Source organism: Callospermophilus lateralis, chromosome 1 (genome assembly GCF_048772815.1).
Source record: "Callospermophilus lateralis isolate mCalLat2 chromosome 1, mCalLat2.hap1, whole genome shotgun sequence".
NCBI classification, from domain to species: domain Eukaryota; kingdom Metazoa; phylum Chordata; class Mammalia; order Rodentia; family Sciuridae; genus Callospermophilus; species Callospermophilus lateralis.
The window spans coordinates 176,527,722-176,547,427 of record NC_135305.1 but is presented as its reverse complement, the minus strand read 5'-3'; the positions used below and the strand labels follow the sequence as shown (position 1 = coordinate 176,547,427).

The 19,706-nt window shown below is 39.1% G+C and overlaps 2 protein-coding genes across 9 annotated transcripts in view; both read left to right on the top strand.

Moving 5' to 3' along the window:
- Nucleotides 1-13,716, top strand: part of Sfmbt1 (Scm like with four mbt domains 1) — a 129,071-nt gene extending 115,355 nt beyond the window's left edge. For 3 of the 5 annotated variants that reach the window (XM_076836657.1, XM_076836565.1, XM_076836751.1), the window contains exons 17-21: nucleotides 415-590; nucleotides 4,919-5,097; nucleotides 5,273-5,518; nucleotides 6,845-6,973; nucleotides 8,078-13,716. In XM_076836657.1, coding sequence (XP_076692772.1) covers nucleotides 415-590; nucleotides 4,919-5,097; nucleotides 5,273-5,518; nucleotides 6,845-6,973; nucleotides 8,078-8,218 — 871 coding nt within the window. In that variant the 3' untranslated portion in view covers nucleotides 8,219-13,716. Of the gene's footprint in view, nucleotides 1-414; nucleotides 591-4,918; nucleotides 5,098-5,272; nucleotides 5,519-6,844; nucleotides 6,974-7,888; nucleotides 7,959-8,077 lie in introns of those variants that run through there. The other 2 variants (XM_076836835.1, XM_076836890.1) reach the window with 2 other exon arrangements.
- A 1,616-nt stretch (nucleotides 13,717-15,332) lies between these two features.
- The window catches only part of Stimate (STIM activating enhancer), a 52,573-nt gene continuing 48,199 nt past the window's right edge, over nucleotides 15,333-19,706 (top strand). For all 4 annotated transcript variants that reach the window (XM_076836099.1, XM_076836021.1, XM_076836185.1 and 1 more), the window contains exon 1: nucleotides 15,333-15,604. In XM_076836099.1, coding sequence (XP_076692214.1) covers nucleotides 15,445-15,604 — 160 coding nt within the window. In that variant the 5' untranslated portion in view covers nucleotides 15,333-15,444. The remainder of the gene's footprint in view (nucleotides 15,605-19,706) is intronic.

Sequence of the window (19,706 nt, the reverse complement as noted above, 5' to 3'; positions counted from 1 at the left end):
AAGGAAACACCACTTTTGTGTTTATACTAATTAGTGAGATTACTATTTGAAAATCTTCACAGGGCTGGGGTTATGGCTCAGTGGTGGAGTGCTTACCTAGCACATGCGAGGCCCTGGGTTCCATCCTCAGCACCATATAAAAATAAATAAGTAAAATAAAGGTATTGTGTCCAACTGCAACTAAAAAATAAAATATTAAAAATTTGTTCATTTAAATAACTCAGCTTTTTTTTTTTTTTAGTTGTTACATCTTACTAGATTTAAGACTAATGTTGTTTTCAGAGACCTCAAACTCGGTAGGACTCAGAATATTCTAAGAACAAAAAAATATTGTTCAGCTATTTAGTATGCTTGGTTTTTCTTTGTATAATCACTGGCTAAATAAATCTGTCATCTGATTTCTTCCAACGGTAGATATAAGGGAAAAAGTTATCGGGCTACTGTTGAAATAGTGAAAACAGCAGATCGGGTAACTGAATTCTGCCGGCAAACCTGTATTAAACTGGAATGCTGTCCTAACCTCTTTGGTCCACGGATGGTTCTGGATACATGTTCTGAGAACTGCTCTGTACTTACAAAGACCAAATACAGTAAGTCATGTTTTTCAAATATATTAATTATAGCAACTGACCATACCTTATATATTGGAATTTTTAATTTTTGCAGACATACTTATATATAACATGCACAAACATTTTCTGTAAAGGACCAGATAATAAATATTCTATGCTATGGGTCATGTGGTCTCTCTTACATATAATTTTTATTCTGTTGTATTTTCATTTTAAAGAACCCTTTTTAAAAATGTGAGATTACATTTTTAGCTGAAGGACCATATCAAAATAGGCCATAGGTCCTAGTTTGCCAACTTCTATGTGGCACGTGTATAAATTAGATGTTGCATTAAATAGGATATGACATTCATTTATATGATTTTCAGGTGTTTATTGTGTGCCTACTGTGTGAGCACTGGCATATATTAATAAAACAAAATTCCTGTCCTGAGTTTTCATGTAATTTGGGATAGATAAAAAGTGAACAGCTATAGAGAGTTACATATAAGAGGTAGGGAATAAAGCAAGGTGAGCAAGTGCAGTAGAGGAGTGAGGAAGGCTAGGCCTAGGGTGCTGTATATACAGGTGATCAAGAAAGTCTTCTGACAGGGAACACCTGAAGGAAACAAGAACATAACTGTGCAATCATCTTGGTAGAAAGGGTATTGAGGGCACAGGCTTGAGGCAGGAGCTTTCTCAGTGTCTGTGAAGAACAGCGAAGTAGGCCCAGCGGTTGTAGAGGCAAAAATAGCAGGAGAGAAGGAAGTTGTAGTCTCACTTTGAAGTATGCTGACACCTGTTTCCTCTCTGTGCTTATCTTTTCTCCTTTATGAAACTGAGATGGGGTCATGTAGGATGAAATTTCAGGTGGGAGCCTCATTAAGACATTGTTACCCGGACTGGGGATGTGGCTCAAGCAGTAGCGCGCTCGCCTGGCATGCGTGCGGCCCGGGTTCGATCCTCAGCACCACATACAAACAAAGATGTTGTGTCCGCCGATATTTAAAAAAAATAAATAAATAAATATTAAAATTCTCTCTCTCTCTCTCTCTCTCTCTCTCTCTCTCTCTCCCTTTCTCACTCTCTCTTTAAAAAAAAAAAAAAAAAGACATTGTTACCCAAAGCTAAAATTCTGATCCTGCTTTTCTTTAAATCCCACAAGCCCTCTGTCACGTGGGAGAATTAACACAGATGAGGAGTTTACTGTGTTAAATTTGAAAAGATTTCTTTTGGGGATGTGTGCCTCTTAAACTTTATGGCACATGCAGATCACCTGAGGATCTTGTTAAAATGGATTCTGGTTTATTAGATGTGTGGGTCTCTGAGCTTGAATGTCTGCTTTCTAGCAAGCTCCCTGAGGTGACTGATGTTGCTGATCCAAGGCTTAGATCTTGCATGGCAAGCTTTCTAATCAATATTTGAATTAAAAAATCATGTAAGAGTCTAACTTTCTAGTTTCTGTTTGTATATATTGGATTGTAAACTCTGTAAGGGTATAGATTATTTTAGTCTATTGTATCAGAGTTTGGAAAATTACAGCTATTAGGAGCTAGATGAAAAATACTATTCAGATAAATGCACATATAACACTTTGGGCCTTTGAAGATTTGTGAATTTTATTATGCTTTTTGTCTGAATATATCTTTCATAATGTTACAGTTGAAACTAGCCTAGATTTTAGGAGCATCTGTAATTTTTTCCTAATTAGTAATGATAACAAATGAACTTTAACCTTTAAGAAGAATTCATTTGTGTAGAAAGGTCCATTATATATTTTTTTAAATATTTTTTGTGGATGGACACAATACCTTCATTTTATTTTTATGTGATGCTGAGGATCGAACCCAGTGCCTCCAACGTGTGAGGCAAGCACTGGGCTACAACCCCAGCTCCAATTATGTTTTGATATTGCCTTAATACATAACCCAGAGATAGATAATTAAAAAATGAAATACATAGTCTATGTATTCTAAAATTTAAATGAAAAGAATAAAGTTGAAGGACTTTTCACTTTCTCTATTTTTAAATCATAAAGCTATAGTAATCAAAAGAGCACCACATAAAATAAAGGCATTGTGTTGTGTCTATCTACAACTAAAAAAATAATTAAAAGTAACATGCATATCCAGCAAAGAACTTCTCTTCAGAATATATTAAATCCCACAACTTAATAATAAAAAGGGGAATTTTAAAATGACACATCCGGTGGCTGCTTGACATTTTGAATATACTACATACCTCTGAATTGTGGAGGTTTTTTCCCTCTCTGTTACTGGGGCTAGAACCCAGGGGCTAGCACTAAGCTATTCTCCTAGCTCCTTTTTTTTTTCTTTTTTTCTTTTTTTTGAGACAGAGTCTTGCTAAATGCTAAGGCTAAGATCTTGAGATCATCCTTCCTTACTTAGCCTCACAAGTAGCTAGGATTACAGATGTGTGCCAATGCGGCTAGCTGAATTATACACTTTTAAATAGTCATTTGTATGTTATGAGAGTTTCACCCCCAGTGGAAGGTGAGAAGGAGGGAAAAAGAAAATAAAATGTTTTGGAATTATAAAGTGGTAATGATTGCACAACATATTTATACTAAAATTAAAAATGAAATAAAACAGTTTAAAACTACAAATGAAAGACTTGCATATGTATTTCAAGAAAGAAAATATACAAATGTCCAATAATCACATGAAAAAGTGTACAATATCATTGGTCATCAGGGAAATTTGCAAATTAAAACTACAATGAGATTTGTAGTAACATGGATGGAACTGGAAGACATTATAAAGGAAATAAATCATGCACAGAAAGACAAATATTGCAAGTTCTCAATTATATTTAGAAGCTAAAAAGCTGATCTCATATAAATAGAGAATAGAATAGGGATCACCAGAATCTGAATAAGGGTGTGGCAGAGGGGAATAGAAAGAGGATGACTAATGGGCATAGGGATGCAGTTTGATAGGAATAATAACTTATAATGTTTTATAGCACAATAACATAACTATGGTTGACAAAACCTAATTGTGTATTTCAAAATAGCTAGTAGAGAGGATTTTGAATGTTCATAACAAACAATATATCTTCAAGGTGATAATTATGCCATTTATCCTGATCTGATCATTACTTACTGTATAATGCATTGAAATACATACTATACCCTACAAATATGTGCAATCATTGTGTGTCAATTAACAACAAAAATATATGTTTATTTATTTATTTATTTATCAGTACTCGGAATTATACCCAGGGTTTCTTGTGGGCTAGGCAAGTGCTCTACCACAGAGCTATATCCCCAACACTTTTAAAATATTATTTTGAGACAGTTGTACTAAATTGCTCAGGTTGGCATTAAAGATACAATCCTCCTGCCTCAACCTGCTGAGTAGCTAAGATTACAGGTGTTTGCTACCCGGCTAATAAAAGTAGCTTTTAAAAGACAAAAACAAACAATAGAAACTAAAGTGAGAACTTACTATACACTCACTACATTGACTGAAATGAAAGACTGACAATACTACTACTGGTTGGCAAAGTGTAGAACACCTAAATCTCCCATACTTTGCAGGTGGGAATGTAAAATTACACATCCATTTTGGAAAGCTAGTAGCTTCTTTAAAAGTAATGATATATGTGGCTGGGGTTGTGGCTCAGTAGTAGAATGCTCACCTAGCACATGAAAGGCCCTGGGTTTGATCTCAGCACCACATAAAAATAAATAAAATAAAGGTACTGTGTCCAACTCAACTAAAAAATAAATATATTTTTTAAAAAGTTAATGATATGTCCTCTCTATGATCCAGCAACTATATTTTTAGGTGTTTATACAAAGCAATGAAAACATGTGCATTAAAAGCCTTGTACACGAATGTTCATTGTAAACAAATTATGTTCATAACCCAAATACAGCCCAAGTACCCATCAATAAGAAAGTAGATAAACTGGTACATTTCTACAGTGGAATGCTATTCACAAACAAAATGGAATAAATTTGTATACATGATAACAGATGAAACTCAAACATTATCCTGTGTAAAAGAAACCACATATTAAAAAAAAACTACCTACTGTATGGTTCCATAGAGATATAAAACTAATCTGTCATCATGGAAATTAGAATAGTGGTTGCTCTGGGAGGGAATGACTGGGTTAATGAAGATGTTCTATATCTTGATATGTGGAGGATTATTCAGGTTTATTCACCTGTCAGTAATAATTATATCAAATACTTATCTCCTTATTCCACTATATGGAATTTAAGCCTCAGTCAAATATATACCTGTTTACTGCTATGTTAATAAACTCTTGTGGTTTTAAGGTGCATAGCAATAATAAAGCAACTTTTATTTTTCTTTATCATCCACATTTAGCACACTATTATGGAAAGAAGAAAAATAAAAGAATTGGAAGGCCCCCTGGTGGACATAGTAACTTAGCTTGTGCCCTGAAAAAAGCCAGTAAGAGGAGAAAAAGAAGGAAAAATGTTTTTGTTCATAAGAAGAAACGTTCCTCTGCATCTGTTGATAATACCCCAGTGGGCTCACCCCAGGTACGATATCTGTAATGTACCCATCATCTCTAGCAGCCACTGCTTTATAATTCGAACACAGAAAGAATATCTGCAGGTGGTTCTAATTCAGATCTGTAGCCAATAGAAGATGGTTTTGTGGTCCAGGAACTGGTTTGTCCTGAATTTCAATGAGACTTGTCTCTCTTTCCTCTAGGGAAGTGGGGGTGAAGATGAGGATGATGCAGATGAAGGGGATGATGATTCCCTAAGTGAGGACAGTACATCTGAGCAGCAGGATGAGCTACAGGAAGAGTCAGAAATGTCCGAAAAAAAGTCATGCTCCTCTTCTCCCACCCAAAGTGAGATATCCACTTCACTGCCCCCAGACAGACAAAGGAGAAAAAGAGAACTTCGCACTTTTTCATTTTCTGATGATGAAAATAAACCTCCTTCGCCAAAGGTACAATTGTTTAAAATGTTTTTTTTCCCTCATTTTAATTTTCTTCTAGAATCGAATTGTTAATGATGCAGGCATTCCACTTCTTTTTTTAAAAATTTTTATAGTTAGACAGCATGCCTTTATTTTATTTGCTTAATTTTATGTGTGCTGAGGATCAAACCCAGTGCCTCACATGTGCAAGGCAGGCACTCTGCCACTGAGCTACAGCTCCAGCCCTCCACTTCTTTTAATACAAGCTAATGATTCCAAAGGCAGTGATTTACATGTGTTTCAAGTATTATTTGGAGGAGATCATCTATTTATGAGGGGCACAATCTCTCAGCAGCTGCTTAAGTTAAAAAAACTTAATTGCTAGTTTATTTTAGAGCCTGTCATTTTAATTTAGGGAAAACTTCCCTTTTTTTTTTTTTTCCTAACTATTGTACTTTGACACAATGCCTTTATTTTATTTATCTATTATTATGTGGTGCTGAGGATTGAACCCAGTGCCCCACACATGCCAGGCAAGCACCCCACCACTGAGCCACACCCCCAGCCCAGGAAAATTGCCTTTTAATATGTTCATAATATGTATGTTTTTTGTAGAAATAGTTATTTATCTTTTTGATTCTGGTTAAGCAATCTTGTTTACTATACTTAATATATGCATATATGTATATTATATAAAGTATGTGTGTGTGTGTGTGTGTGTGTGTGATAAGATTGCAATTTAGTTATTGTTTTATTGTTTTGCCTGTAATCCCAGCAACTTGGGAGACTAAGGCAGGAGGATTACAAATTTGAGGCCAGCCTAGACAACTTGGTGAAACCCTGTCTCAAAATAAAAAGGGGTGGGGATATACCCCAGCACCCCAGTGCTGGGATGGTGGGGAATTATTATTTTAAAAATGGATTACTTTTTTAAAATGTACCATGAGCAAGAGCAATAAAAAGTCTCTTGTGACAATTTGGTTAGCCTTCTCATTGAAAATACCATCCCATTCACTTTAGTACACTAGCAGAGACCAGCTGAAATAGACCAAGAACAAATAGGAGAGTTAAAAACTTTTTTCTGTTAAATTGTTCCACTTATTTGTGCTGAAACTCTGAGATTAATTCTTCCTTTTTGATAATGTTGTGTTATAAGAAAATAAAACAAGATAAAATTTATATTATAAATTTCCTGAGTATCTAATGCATGTAGAGTTTTGCCATCTTTGCTGGGGGAAATCATGTCCTAAGATCACTTTAAATCCTGTCTTGAAGGGTTATTAATTTATGGAGAGACTTTTTTCAGATAAAATAGCTCTTACACCCTTTGGTTTGATTTTGTTGTGGGGAATGAAGGAAATAAGGATTGAAGTTGCTGAAAGGCTTCATTTGGATAGTAACCCCCTGAAGTGGAGCGTGGCAGATGTCGTTCGGTTCATCAGATCCACGGACTGTGCTCCATTAGCAAGAATATTCCTAGACCAGGTAATTGCAGATACCTATAATCTATAATAATATTGTCTTTTAGCAAAGAACTATTTGTATAATAGTGAACAATTTATTTACAAGTTTTAGGAAAAATGTTTGATCCAAAACTAAGGCATTATTTTAATTCCCATTTGGGGAGGAAAAAAGATGATCTAACTTGCTTCATGGTTGAAGCAAATTTTCATTGCATTTCCATTTTTCTCAGAAATTTGATTTTGTTACCCATGTATTTAAATGGATTGAAATCAAGCAAGCCTTGCTTAACTCTCATCTTTTAAAAAAACAATGATTTGGCTTATTTTTAGAAATACCATTTGTCATGTGTCAAGCTGTAAAGTAACAATCAGGGGTTTTTTAAATATTTTTAGTTATAGACAGACACAATACATTTATTTTGTTTGTTTGTTTATTTTAATGTGGTGCTGTGGATCAAACCCAGTGCCTTCATGTTCTAGGGCAAGTGCTCCACCACTGAGCCACAACCCCAGCCCAGTGACAATCAGTTTTAAGGTAGATTTCCTGAAACCCAAGTAGTTCATATGGGCTGGGGATATAGCTCAGTAGTAGAGTGCTTGCCCAGCATGCATGAGTTCCTGGATTCAATTTCTTGTACCACAAAAAAGGAAAAAAAAAAAAAAAAAAAACAGAACAAACCAGTGGCCCTAATTAAAATAAATTTTGTTTTGATAATTGGAGTTATTCAAAACTGAACATCTTTGAAGAGCTTATCATATTTTTATTAAAGTTTATAGTTAATTTTTTGTTTCAGATTGAGAAAGAGCCCTCTAAAAAGATATTTCTTTTAGCACAGTTAGTTGCCAGTTAACAGGGTTCAACAGCTTACTGAAATGAATTTCTGCTGAGCAGAGGCTCTATAGAATGGATTTTCATCCATTTTTATCCACTTTGAAGCTTCCTTAGGTGGAGGACATTGGAGCCACTTAAAAGGAGATGTGTGACACTTGTGTAAAGGGAAAGGTAATGAAGGGAAAGCACAAAGGGACTCTGGTTTTGATAGAACCAAAATGAATTGGGTCTGTCATGCTCAAGCTGCCATTCATGTGCACATCATAGATAATTTGCATTTTTATGCCTTAACAGGAAATTGATGGGCAGGCCCTGTTGCTTCTTACCCTTCCCACTGTTCAAGAGTGCATGGACTTAAAATTGGGCCCTGCCATCAAGCTTTGCCATCACATAGAAAGGATCAAGTTTGCTTTTTATGAGCAGTTTGCCAACTGAGAAGGACAACCAAAGTAAGCTGGATCTTTGAAGCACAAATGCAGCAAATCCTTCACCCTGCTCTTGAAGTAGAGCTGAAATAGTCCTGGGGCTCTGGGCCCTGCAGGTGTCGACTTGCTCTCTTTGCACTTTCAGGGAAGGAGGACCCATACCAAGGAAGCAAAAACGGCACAAAAATGGCTCTCCTGCCATTGGAAATGTGGACATTTCATGTTCAGCAGATTACAGTTTTTTAAAAAAATAAAGGTTGTGAGGAAAAAAACTCATAAGAAGAATAAGCATTTCCAGTGGTGTAGCCTGAAAACAAAGAATTATCTGGGCAGCTGGATGGCACTGATGTGGTTATTTCTTTTCATTCTGTTCTTTCCTTCCCACTGTAGATTGAACTTTGTTCTCTGCTTTCTCTTTCTTGGAAAGAGAGGACATAGCTTTAAGTCAGCACTGATTTGGGACTCTGCCTAAGGCACATCAGTGCTTCATTGTCATTGTGTTTTTAAGCTTTTTAAAATTAAAACAATTCTTTTGGGGGATGATTATGTGGCTCTAGGGTTTTGAATGTATAGTCACACTTTGATCCATTTTTAAAATCTATTCTTAAGAGTTCCTTTGTTTACTACCTCTGTTGATAATTGAGCTTACAGCCATGAATGAGGTGTTTTGTATGATGTCATTTTTAAGCTTTGTGAACACTAATACTATGACAGAAGTTGAAGGGAGAAAAAAACACTGTTTGCTTTCTTAAAAACATTGTATGGACACTTAAACCAGTTTCTTAACTGACCTGCCCTAAGAACTCTGCTGTCATTGTTTTTTATCTTGACCCAGTTCTGGATACCTGTGTTTAAATAGGCTTACAAGCATTGTTGGTATTTCAGTTTAATTGCTGTCTCCCTATTAGGTCTCAGAGGGATGGAAATGGCTTTTATTTTGTACTTACTTTTCTCTAGATTTGTTTGTCTACCTCTGTTTCATTCCTAGAGTCCTTTGTGTGAATCAGTAGATAGATGTTCCTTTGAATCCTCTGTAAAGCCCATTTTCCATGCTTTCGAGGTATCTCCAGGTAAATAGTGTAGAAGCACAAAGAAAAAATGTGTTTTGGGGGCGACACAGAGCATGGAGTTCCTGCTGGAGTGTCCTCAGTGAAAGGATAAAGATTGAGAGGTAGTTAAGGAGTCTGGAAATCTCTTTGCCTAGCCACATATATGCTTTTCTTTGCCTAAACCTTTAAATTGAATGTACTTTACAGTCTGAGGATTCTCACTTAACACTCAGTATTCTTTTAGGTGTTTCTTTGGACTCAGTTCACATTGACATGAAATTCCAGATGAATTTTCGCTTATGATTGCATTGCTAGCTATTGTAGAGTAACAGCACTTCTTTATACTATTCTAGACACAGAGAATAAGGAAAGACATACACAGATTGCCTCCCTTATGTGGTTTGCTTTGCTGTTTATTTATTTATTTATTTATGTTTGAATTGTCCTAGTCACCTGCAAATTTATAACCTAATCATTCCTCCTTGAGAATTATGAAAATGTTTTAAAACTGCTAACTGGGTAAATTCTGAACAACTATACAAATATAAGGTAATATTATTACAAATTTAAACTGATTGTGATTTTTTTTTCCTTTTCTCTACCCAACACCCTCTCTTTTTGTGTAGTTTTGCAAACAGTCCAGTCTGGATCCTCTTTTCAATGGATAATTCATGAGCCACCAGAACTCAAGTTCTCCAACCAAATGATAAAAGCATTAACTTTGCTTAGGTTACTAACATATTTGGAAAGAAGCTCCATTTAAGTAAAAGTTAATGTATTTGAACTTATTCAGAGATCCAATTTTTAAAATTTTGTTTAATTGTATATCCATGGAAGAGAAGCATATATATGATGCTAGCAAACAATTAGCATCTAAGCAGGTGGTGTTAGGGTGGTGGTTAATCTTGTTTAATAACGTTTCCCAAGTGCTCAGCAGTCAAGGCAATAAGGCATGACAGGGTTCCTTGAGGAAGAGCAATGGAACACAAAACTTCTGGAATTAATGTTTAGGGCCTCACATCATTGTCTTGGAAAATGAAATATAAGAGGACATTTTCCAAATGTAACAATAATGAATATGTTATTTTGCCTGTCTTCTTGACTTCTTAAGAAATCACAGAATTTAGGACCACCTCTCTTCACAGATGGGGATCTAAAGCCCCTGAAAGGTGAAAACACACTGCCCGGAGTGGTTTCTGATGGGTAGGTTTGGGAACAACAGGCTTGTCTGTTTATACCATGAGTATTCAGGCTTAGCTTTCTTCTAGAGAAAGATTGGCTTTTAAATTGAACAGTGAGTAGGTTTTCCCTTAATATGTCTTCCCTTCTACTGGGATATAGACAGTCACTTTAAAAAAGATTTATATTCCCCAGCCCCTAGTCCCAGATACTATATATGAGAGAATAATTGAGAATTTGGCACAGGGCATTTTTTTTAAAGTATAAAATTTGAATATCATCCTCCTTAACTGGAAAAGTTGGCCTACCAATATTAGGATATAACTGCTATGTCAATGTGCTAGGGAGATCTTTTACTTCACATGCATATTTGTTCTGACATTTTAACTATATTTTGTGTGCTTCTGAGGACTAAGCTACTTTTTTAAATTTGTGAACCATCTTTCTCATTGAAGCAGTTTGAAGGGGCTAATGCAGGGAATGCCTTAATGGGGGCTTTTTACCCTAATTTTAGCAATGTGGGTTGCTCCTGGCATCTATGACATAAATTTATGAGGTCAAAAAGGGTATTTACCAACCTCTGGAAACAGTGATCTTGGTAAATATTTTTTGAATTATGATAGACAGACATAGAAAGCCATTCAGAATTTGGTTTTTATGTCTTTTTTCCTGAAAGTAAAATTATTCTTACTGTGAAACAGAGGACATTGAACCAAAGCTTTTTCATGAATACATTTTACTTGCTTTGTAGAACCAATCCATTCACTAAGGTGGTACTGAATACATTTTAAAAGCTCTAAGAGGCTCTAGATAAGGTAGGACTCAGAACTATTCCTTTCTCAAGCCAACAACTCTTTCCAAAGGACATGGAACATCAGGAAATCTAGATTGGGACATTGTAAAAACTGTCCCTAGCACTTACATTTACTTGGCATCTATCACCAAAGACTTACATTTAAGACACCCTTTTACTGGTTTGATTGATTTCTATGGAAGCTTTAGGTTTGAACTCTGGTCCTATGTATTAGGGATGTTCCATGTATGAGCATGCATACAAGTTGAAAAGTATTCTGTTTACTTATGAAGATGAAGAAAAAGGCACCACTAATGAAAGTGAAGTATAAATCTTGGTGAGGACCAGGTACTCCCTTGTTAAATTTTAAGTATTTTTAGTCCTGAGTCTTATTGTAAGTAGCTGGGTTGTCATCCATGGTGCTGGTTTAGAAACTGTAGGACAAGAAAGAAATGAGTTTTTGCAAAACCAAAAAGAAATAAGTCACTTTCCTGCCACTATAATTTTCTTCCTAGACTTTATTCACTCTAAATATTTTACTAGTAAATTTTAATGACATCCTTGTGTGAGAATGTGCATCTTTAGGAAATTTGAATTTATCCAAATAAAGTACCTAATGGATTTGGAATTTTGGTGTAGAGTTCTAAACTCAAAGCTCAGTCCAAATGGATGTGGTTTTAAGCCCACTCTCTTAGGACGTTTTTCCTTAGTACTTGTCTCAGACCAAGTACTGTTTCTGGAAGCAGCCTTAGTGGTGAGGTATAGAAGATAGTGGTAGTGCACTTTTTAAAAAGTGCATATTGATTATCTTGCCTACAATGTTTAAGAAGTCAGATTTTTTACAAGAGCCAGCAAAACCGGGAGTAGAGGGTTGAGGGGATGAAAAGTAGGCCTAAAACTCTCTCCCCTTATGCTTTTTCTGACTGCTCTGTCCTGGTGCAGTGGCCTATCACAAAAGAATGTTGTAAAAGAGAAACAAGCCCCAGCCTTGCTGGGCAAATCTTCAACACCAGCAGTAAAGCTTAGACCTGAGACATGGGGGGTAAAAGAGGATGCTAACTAGTAAAATGGTGCCACCATTGCTGATGGGATGTGGGTGCCTGTTCTCAGGATGTGTGAATATTCAGGTCTATAGGCTTCTGCATGGTTTGTTCTGTCTAACTGCTTGCCTAGCTTGGCAGAATGAAGGTGGCCAGATAGTGCTGAAAGGATGCTTTGGGGGCAAATCAAGTCATAAAGCATATGATTGAGGGAGATTACAAAGTACAAAATTAAAGCTGTGTGGTCACTTAACTCCTTTGCAATGATCCTGGTGAAAGTTAGTTTGAATGAATGTTTCTCTTGAGATTTTAAGTGCTCATTTCTTTTCCTCTCCCCCACTCCCCTTCTTCCTTTTTTCAAGTATTTCTAAAGACAATCAGGCCTGTCAGAGAGGAACTCCCAGCTGGTTACAGCACTGTCCTTAGGCCTCTTTCTAATTCTAACTCAATGGAACTGATGCACTTTGTTTAATGTATCTTGCCTTTTTTTTTTTTTTTTTAAGCTGCTTGTTTGGAACAAAATTAAGTACTTATTTGTTTCTGTTTCTCCTCTTAATTTCAAAAGTTATGCATTGAAGATAAAGAACACTTAAGGGGAAATATGCATCAGGAAACCTATTAAACTCCCATCCAGTTTGATGGTATACTTCAAAATATTTTTTTAAGTATTTTGGATGAATATTTATGTTTTTCTTTTTGGTAAATAAGTTTGTATAAACTTGTGGCATATTATGACAGTTTTAAATGGTTTGAGAAAATTAAAGGAAATAGGTCTTAAGCTTTGTTTAACTTTTAATTTCATTTGTACTGATTCGACAGTAAGGAGGACATTTTGACAAGAGTCCATCCATCAAAACTCTTTCCAGTGGGGCCTCAGAATCAATTCTGAGAGGTGGAGAAAGTTCCTTCCTACCTTAATAAAATCCCAGAATTCTCCCCCTTCTGGTTGTCTTGTCCTTTCACCTCCATATTTATATGCTTTTTAAAATTTCAGCTCAGGAAAGGTAGGAAGAGAAGAATTCCCCACAGTGGCCTTGCTTCTAGCATTGGGGATTCTGCTCCTGATCCCTAAAATGTAGTTCTTATTCTCTTGGGGCATTAAGGATTTGTCCACATTTGAATGTGTAGAACGGTGCTGTGTCCAAACTTCAGTTTTCAGCCTTATGTGCAATTTTTCTTGAGCTGTCTGTGTGTTCAGGAAACTAAGTCTCCTTATGCCAGTCACAGTCTCCTCTGCTTTAAGACACATCCTCTTGTTCAGTTCCCTCTGAACAAGTACTGTTAATCGTTGTGCGTCCTCATAAGATCCCTCTTGGACTTAAGGCAGTGATGCAATTTTAATTTTCCCATATCCATTTATTTTCTTAACCAGATTTTCTGTATTTGCTTATGGTCAATATTTGTGGAGAATTTTTATAAATTAAAACTCAGTTTAAATTTAAAAAAATTTTTGTTGCATGTTCTATGTCAGACACTGTGTTGGATTAATGAGTGAATAAAAACCAATTCCTGTCTTCAGGAGGCCAACACTCAGCTGCAGGAGAAAGATGTATTAAGCTGCCTTAAATTCTAGTAAAACAGTACACTCGAAGATATGTGGGAGTACAGTGAGGGAGGTCAGGTGGGCCTTGAAGCATGAGCAACAGTTCATGGAGGAGGAAAAAGGGAACAGCATCCATGCAGCTAGAATGCTGCATAAAAGCACAGAAATGTGAAAGTGTATTGTAAGTAAAGTGTGGAGAATTGCATTTTTGTTATCTGGATAATCAGGTTAATATTCCAGTTAATGAAGAAAGCATTTGGATAGATTTAACCCCGGAATGTAATTGGGGTTTCTTGGGAGCTATATTATAGGGAAAATTTTCCCTAGAGATAGAATATACTGTTTTCAAGTGTAGCCCACTGCCAACTGGACTCATACCACATACACTGTTCACTATGCAGCAGAAAAGTCAGGACTCTTGAAGCACCATCAAGAGGTGAAAATCGGAGAAATTGGAGAGGACTAAGGACCCTAGTAGAGGTAGAGATTGTGTGGGTGGGTGTGTGTGTATTGATTTTTTTTTCTTTTTTTGTGCTTGTGGGGATTGAATTTAGGTCCTCCCACAAAATAGGCAAGCGCTTCTCTACCAGTGGGCTACACCCCAACCCTGTTTATTTTGTGGCAGGGTCTTGCTGAGTTGCTCTTAAACTTGTGATCCTCCTGCCTCAGCCTCCCCAGTAGCAATTACAAGTATGAGCCAAGAAGCCTGGTTTGGCCGCCTTTTATGAATCACATTCAATATGACCTTCAATGTAAGCAGAGTGGGAATATATACACACAGCTTTCAGTCTAAACCTGGTATATTTCTACAAGAAAGTGCTTGGATTAAAATGACCATTTAAATTATGTTTACGAGGAGCCAGGTGCAGAGGAGGGCCCTCCGGAGGCTGAGGCACAGGTGGATGGCTTAAACCTGGGCAATACAGCAAGATCCCCGTCTCAAGAAAAGAAAAAAAAAATTATGGGGGGAAAATAAACTCGGGGTTCTGATTAATCAAATTCCCTGGAGTTTTGACCAGGGAAGTAGTGGAAAGACGCCCGATATCTGACTTGGAAGGAAGAAGCTCCTGTGATGTCCCAAGATTTTTCCTCAACCACGTTCAGAATAATCCAGGCTGCTTCAACGAAATCCAGCGGCAGATTATTGAGCCCCCACCCGTAAAGTACTGAGACGGAATTTGCGAGGATGGAATCCACAAATTTATTTTTAATAAATTCTCCAGGACATAAGAGATTTACGTCGGAGGGAAAAAGAATTTAATCACAGACTGGCCTTGCTACTGCCCTGCTTACCTGAAGCTCAGAGTTCCTGAGTCTCACTCCGGTCTCCGCTGCGAGGCTCACCTGGTCTGTCTACCTGCGGGGGGAGACCCACCGGCCCGCCCTTCGCCCGGGCCGGAGCCCCGCCCCTCGGGGGAGAGCAGAATCGCCGGGGCCCACCCTTACGCCCGGCCAGGCCAATCAGGCGCTGCGATCTCAGACGTCGGGTTACGCGCGGCGCCGAGTCGGCCGCCGGCGGAGGAACCGGCTCCCGGCTCGGGCTCCGGCCTCCGGCCTCCGGGCTCGGCGGCGCGGTCCCCGCAGCAGCGAGGCTGGGCGGGCCGGCGCCCCACGCCCTCCCGCCAGGCCGCCATGCAGGGTCCCGCCGGGAACGCGAGCCGCGGACTGCCGGGCGGGCCGTCAGCCACTGCCGCGTCCGGGGCGGGCCGCTGTGAGAGCGGCGCGCTCATGCACAGTTTCGGCATCTTCCTGCAGGGGCTGCTCGGCGTCGTGGCCTTCAGCACATTAATGCGTGAGTCCGGGACCCTAGCCCCTCCTCATTGCCACAAACCCCCGGCCCAGCGCGGCCGCGAGGACCCTCCTGCCTGAAGAGTTAAGGCCTGGGGACCAGGGCCCTGTGGTAGAGGTTCCTTTCTCCCCCAGTCCAAGCTGGGCATTCCCAGACGAAGGCGAACCCGGGTCCCTGACCACACGATCCCGAGCCCTTGTCGCTGCAGCCTCTAATTAGGAGTCACTCTGCCCCTCTCCACCTTACTACACGTCTCTTTTTCTGAGATGTCAACCTAAAACTCGCCCCGCTCCCACCATGTCATCGCAAATTAAGGTTACCCCACTTTCCATCCCGGAGTCGTGACCCCTTCTGGGTGGCACCTCTCTGCCTGCTCTCAAGAACCCTTTTTAGCCTGTCCTCCACGCTCTAAGCCCACATCCCTAATTCCCTAATTTGATGCTGAGCTCTCTTTGGCACCTTCTTCGCTCTTAAAAGATTTGCTATCTCTGTTCGTATTTGAATCCTGCTACCTTGCATCCTTTGCGGTAGATGGAATATTTTCCCAGGACCACCCCCTTCTCCCCGCCCTCTGGTCCTTCTCCCTCAGCATTATTTTCCCTTGCCTTCTTCTCTCACATCTCCTTCCTCTCCTTTTCTTCCCCAAACAGGTCACCTGTTCCATCTCTGTCCCAAGCTTTCCTAACGAAGTCGCATATGAAGCTTACCCTGGCTATTCCTTTCCCAACCCATTTTTATTATTTATATTTTAAGTATTCATAAATACTCAGGCAATCTAATGGCTTGACGGAGAAATAGGCTAAGAGGGTCTGTGGAGGTCTCAGAATCCCTAAGTCACTAGGGTCACTTCCTTGGGAGTTTTGTAATGAAGAAGGAAGTCCCAGATGGCCCTGATAGTCCTGTGGGTTATGAGATGGGAGGGTGAGGATCATGTGGACTATGGTGAGGGAGATGTGTTGATTTTTTAATACATATTTTAACAATAAGGATAACAAGAACCTATATGTGGCATATAGGTCTAGAAATGCCCCTTTAACGTGTTTTGGAGGAAGGAAAGATTGTAACTTAACTGTTCAGAGGCATTAATTTAAAAATGACTTGTTCTCAAAACTTCCCCACTGTGCTTGTGTGGGCAGAACCAGAAGTTCCAGTAGAGTATGTGTTCCTCAGCTGGTTCCTGGGGTGATCTCATCCAGAGGTCTTTTAGGGTCCCCTTGCTGAAGGGCCACCTTGCTTGTTAAGATAGAGAGATTTCTTTGGGTGAATTCTTCCAGGTTTCAGGTGACCCTGGAGAGTCTCTGATCTTGGACACCACTGTTTTCCTCTGGTTGCCTGGCCTTGACAAGTCCTGCAACAAGTGCCCAACTGTCTTTGTTTGCCATTTTTTCTTCTGTTCTTAGGTCCTGCTTGCCTTCCTTTTTTTTTTTTTTTTTTCTTCTGAACAAATACTCACTTGTTTCCACAATAATAATTTGTGACAACTTAGCCAAAATCAGTTGCTGTACTATATGTGTGTGTTTTTTAAGACATTCTGAGTGGGGTTTCACTCTCCTCCCACTTTTCTCTTCTCCCTCCAGCCTTCCTTTCTCTCTCAGGAACTGTAAGTTTAATTTTATTGTTTTTGTGGTTTTGGGAATCAAACCCAGTGTCTCAGGCATACTGTATCACTGAGCTATATCTCTAGCTCTGGTTTAATTTTTATTTTGTTCCCTAACCTGAGATTTCATAACCTACTTCTGGCCCTTTTTATGGTTTTGATTGATGCTGATGGCCTGCTTTATCCCCTAGGGTTTGGCATTTGTGATTCAGAGAGGAAAATGTGATTATGACAGGGCAGAGTTCCTCACAGCTGAGAAGTGTGCCATAGTGGTGATGCTGGCCCTGAGAGTCTTCAGGGACACTCTCACCTCTTTACTTAATCTTCATTGTGAGCACATGTGCAAATCCCACTGTGGTGATTTTTTTTTTCCTCTGTGAAAAGACTGGATGAGAAGGTAGTCTCTCGCTCAGTGGAAGGCTTGATGTGAAAGGGGGTTTGTGGAAATGGCGGATAGTCCTGGAATGATGCTGGGTAGCAGTAATGGGGAGTAGAATTGGAAAGGCCAAAACTGGATCTGTTCTGAACACAGAAATAGAGATGAGAGTAAGATCCTCATCACCTTTCATAGATGTAGACAAAGCAGACCAAGGTGATGGGACTGTGGAGTTAAGGAGAAGACCCACTGGCTGGGACTCAGTCAGGTAAGTGCCTTTCTTATGGCTCAAATTCCTTGGTTCTGTTGAAATAGAACTGTGGGCTTTTCCTTTTTGAACTGCTGGAAAGAAGAGGAAATCCCTAAGAGGCTACCTTTTTAAATTTTGGAATAGACTTCACAGGAGAAGAAGAAAGGGGAGTAAAGTACTCTCAAGGAAATGCATCTGCCAGCTGTTGTGGGCTCTGTTGTCCTAGTTACAGAGCTGCTGGAGGTGGAGGACCAGGCTCCCAGATGAGAGGTTCCACATGGCAGTCCTTGAGGGAGGGAGGGCATTTGTTATGATGAGGCTGCTTCATCACCATCTTCTTCAAGCAGTGTGTTCTGAGCAATTTGAATTAACAGTCCCCATCTTCTTTGAGGTCAGTCTTTCCCTTTTCTGGTATTTGCATGCCCTTCGGCAGCAGACTTAATGCTTCTCTTAGGTACTTCCTCAGTGCTCACTGCAGAAACTGTTCAGTTTTCCTGCTAGATGAGCATATTCTGTAGCATTATGGACCCACTTCTGTGCCAGACAAACTGAGGTAATTTTCCAACTGCACCTCCATGATTTCAGTGAATCATCAGAATAATGTGTTTATGCTCTTTTTTTTTTTTTTTTTACTCAAAAATTACTTTTTTCTCTGCTTATCAGTTGCTCTGTTTTTGTCCTAGAATAAGATGTCTCACATCTCTTGATGTCCCTGGGGAGGATTTTGGCTCTCACAAAGATTACTCACCATGGCACTCTGATGGACTTCTTGCTTTATGTGTGGTGTTTTACAGATTCTTGGTCCAGGCAGTTGAGAGTATGTATGCCAGGTCCTGTATCTAATCTGTTCTTCAAGCTACTTGAACATCCAGACTATTGCAGGCCACCATCTACCATCATGTCCTTAGTGTCAGCATCACCTTGTTAATTAAATTGGTGGGTTTTCCAGAGGCTCCAGCTAAAGAAAGCCAAGGAAACTCAGAAGCCAGCTTATAGAGGTACTCCTACTATGAGTTTTCTGGGCTCCCATCAAAATGACTGGTTGCAAGGAAAGAAGCACTTTAACCATGAGGGTTTGGTTATGATTTGCCTGTTGAGCAGCACCTCATGTTCTGGTGACTTTGTCTGTAGCCTCTGACTCAAGTCATTCAGACCAGAGTCGCAGCAGAACAGAGCTGAACAATCCTGGAGCTCAGGAAACTTAGTGCAGGATAGTCACCCAGCTGTCAGCCAAAGGTCAGCATTGGCCAATGTGTGTGTTGGCATTTGGGGGTGTTTATTCTCAGGACTGTGAGTGCAAAGCAAACTCAGGCTTGCTTTGCTATGCAGAGTCAGGACTGAAGTGTAGACAGAAATGACTTTTAACAAAACAAGTGTTTTGAGAACTTGGATAAATCTGCCTGCCTATTTTGTGTCACAGATATGGGGACTGGCAGGGAGAAATATATCTAAGTTATACTGAGCAGTATTAGCATTGAGAAGTGACATTTTCCTTCTTGTGGCCCAAAGTAAAATCACAAACCAGTCCACCCAGCTTTGATAGCTTAAGCTCAAGAGTGTCCAGAGTTTCCTCTCATGCTGAGCTGACTTCCTTATGTTCTCTGTGAACACATAGCCCATGTTAGCACAGTCTTTTCTACCCTCACCACTATACACCCCATTTCAGTTTTTATCTTAAAACGTGTCAAACACTTAGATAAGTTAAGAATTAATGCATAGAATGCCTATTTATTTGCCCTCTACTATTTGCGCTCTCGCTCACTCTCTCTCTCTCTCTCTCTCTCTCTCTTTTTTAACTGAGCAATTAATTTGAAGGTTGCAGTCAGTACCACAACTTTATTCCTAAATACTTTAGCTAAGTTTCTTAAGAATTAGGATAGTC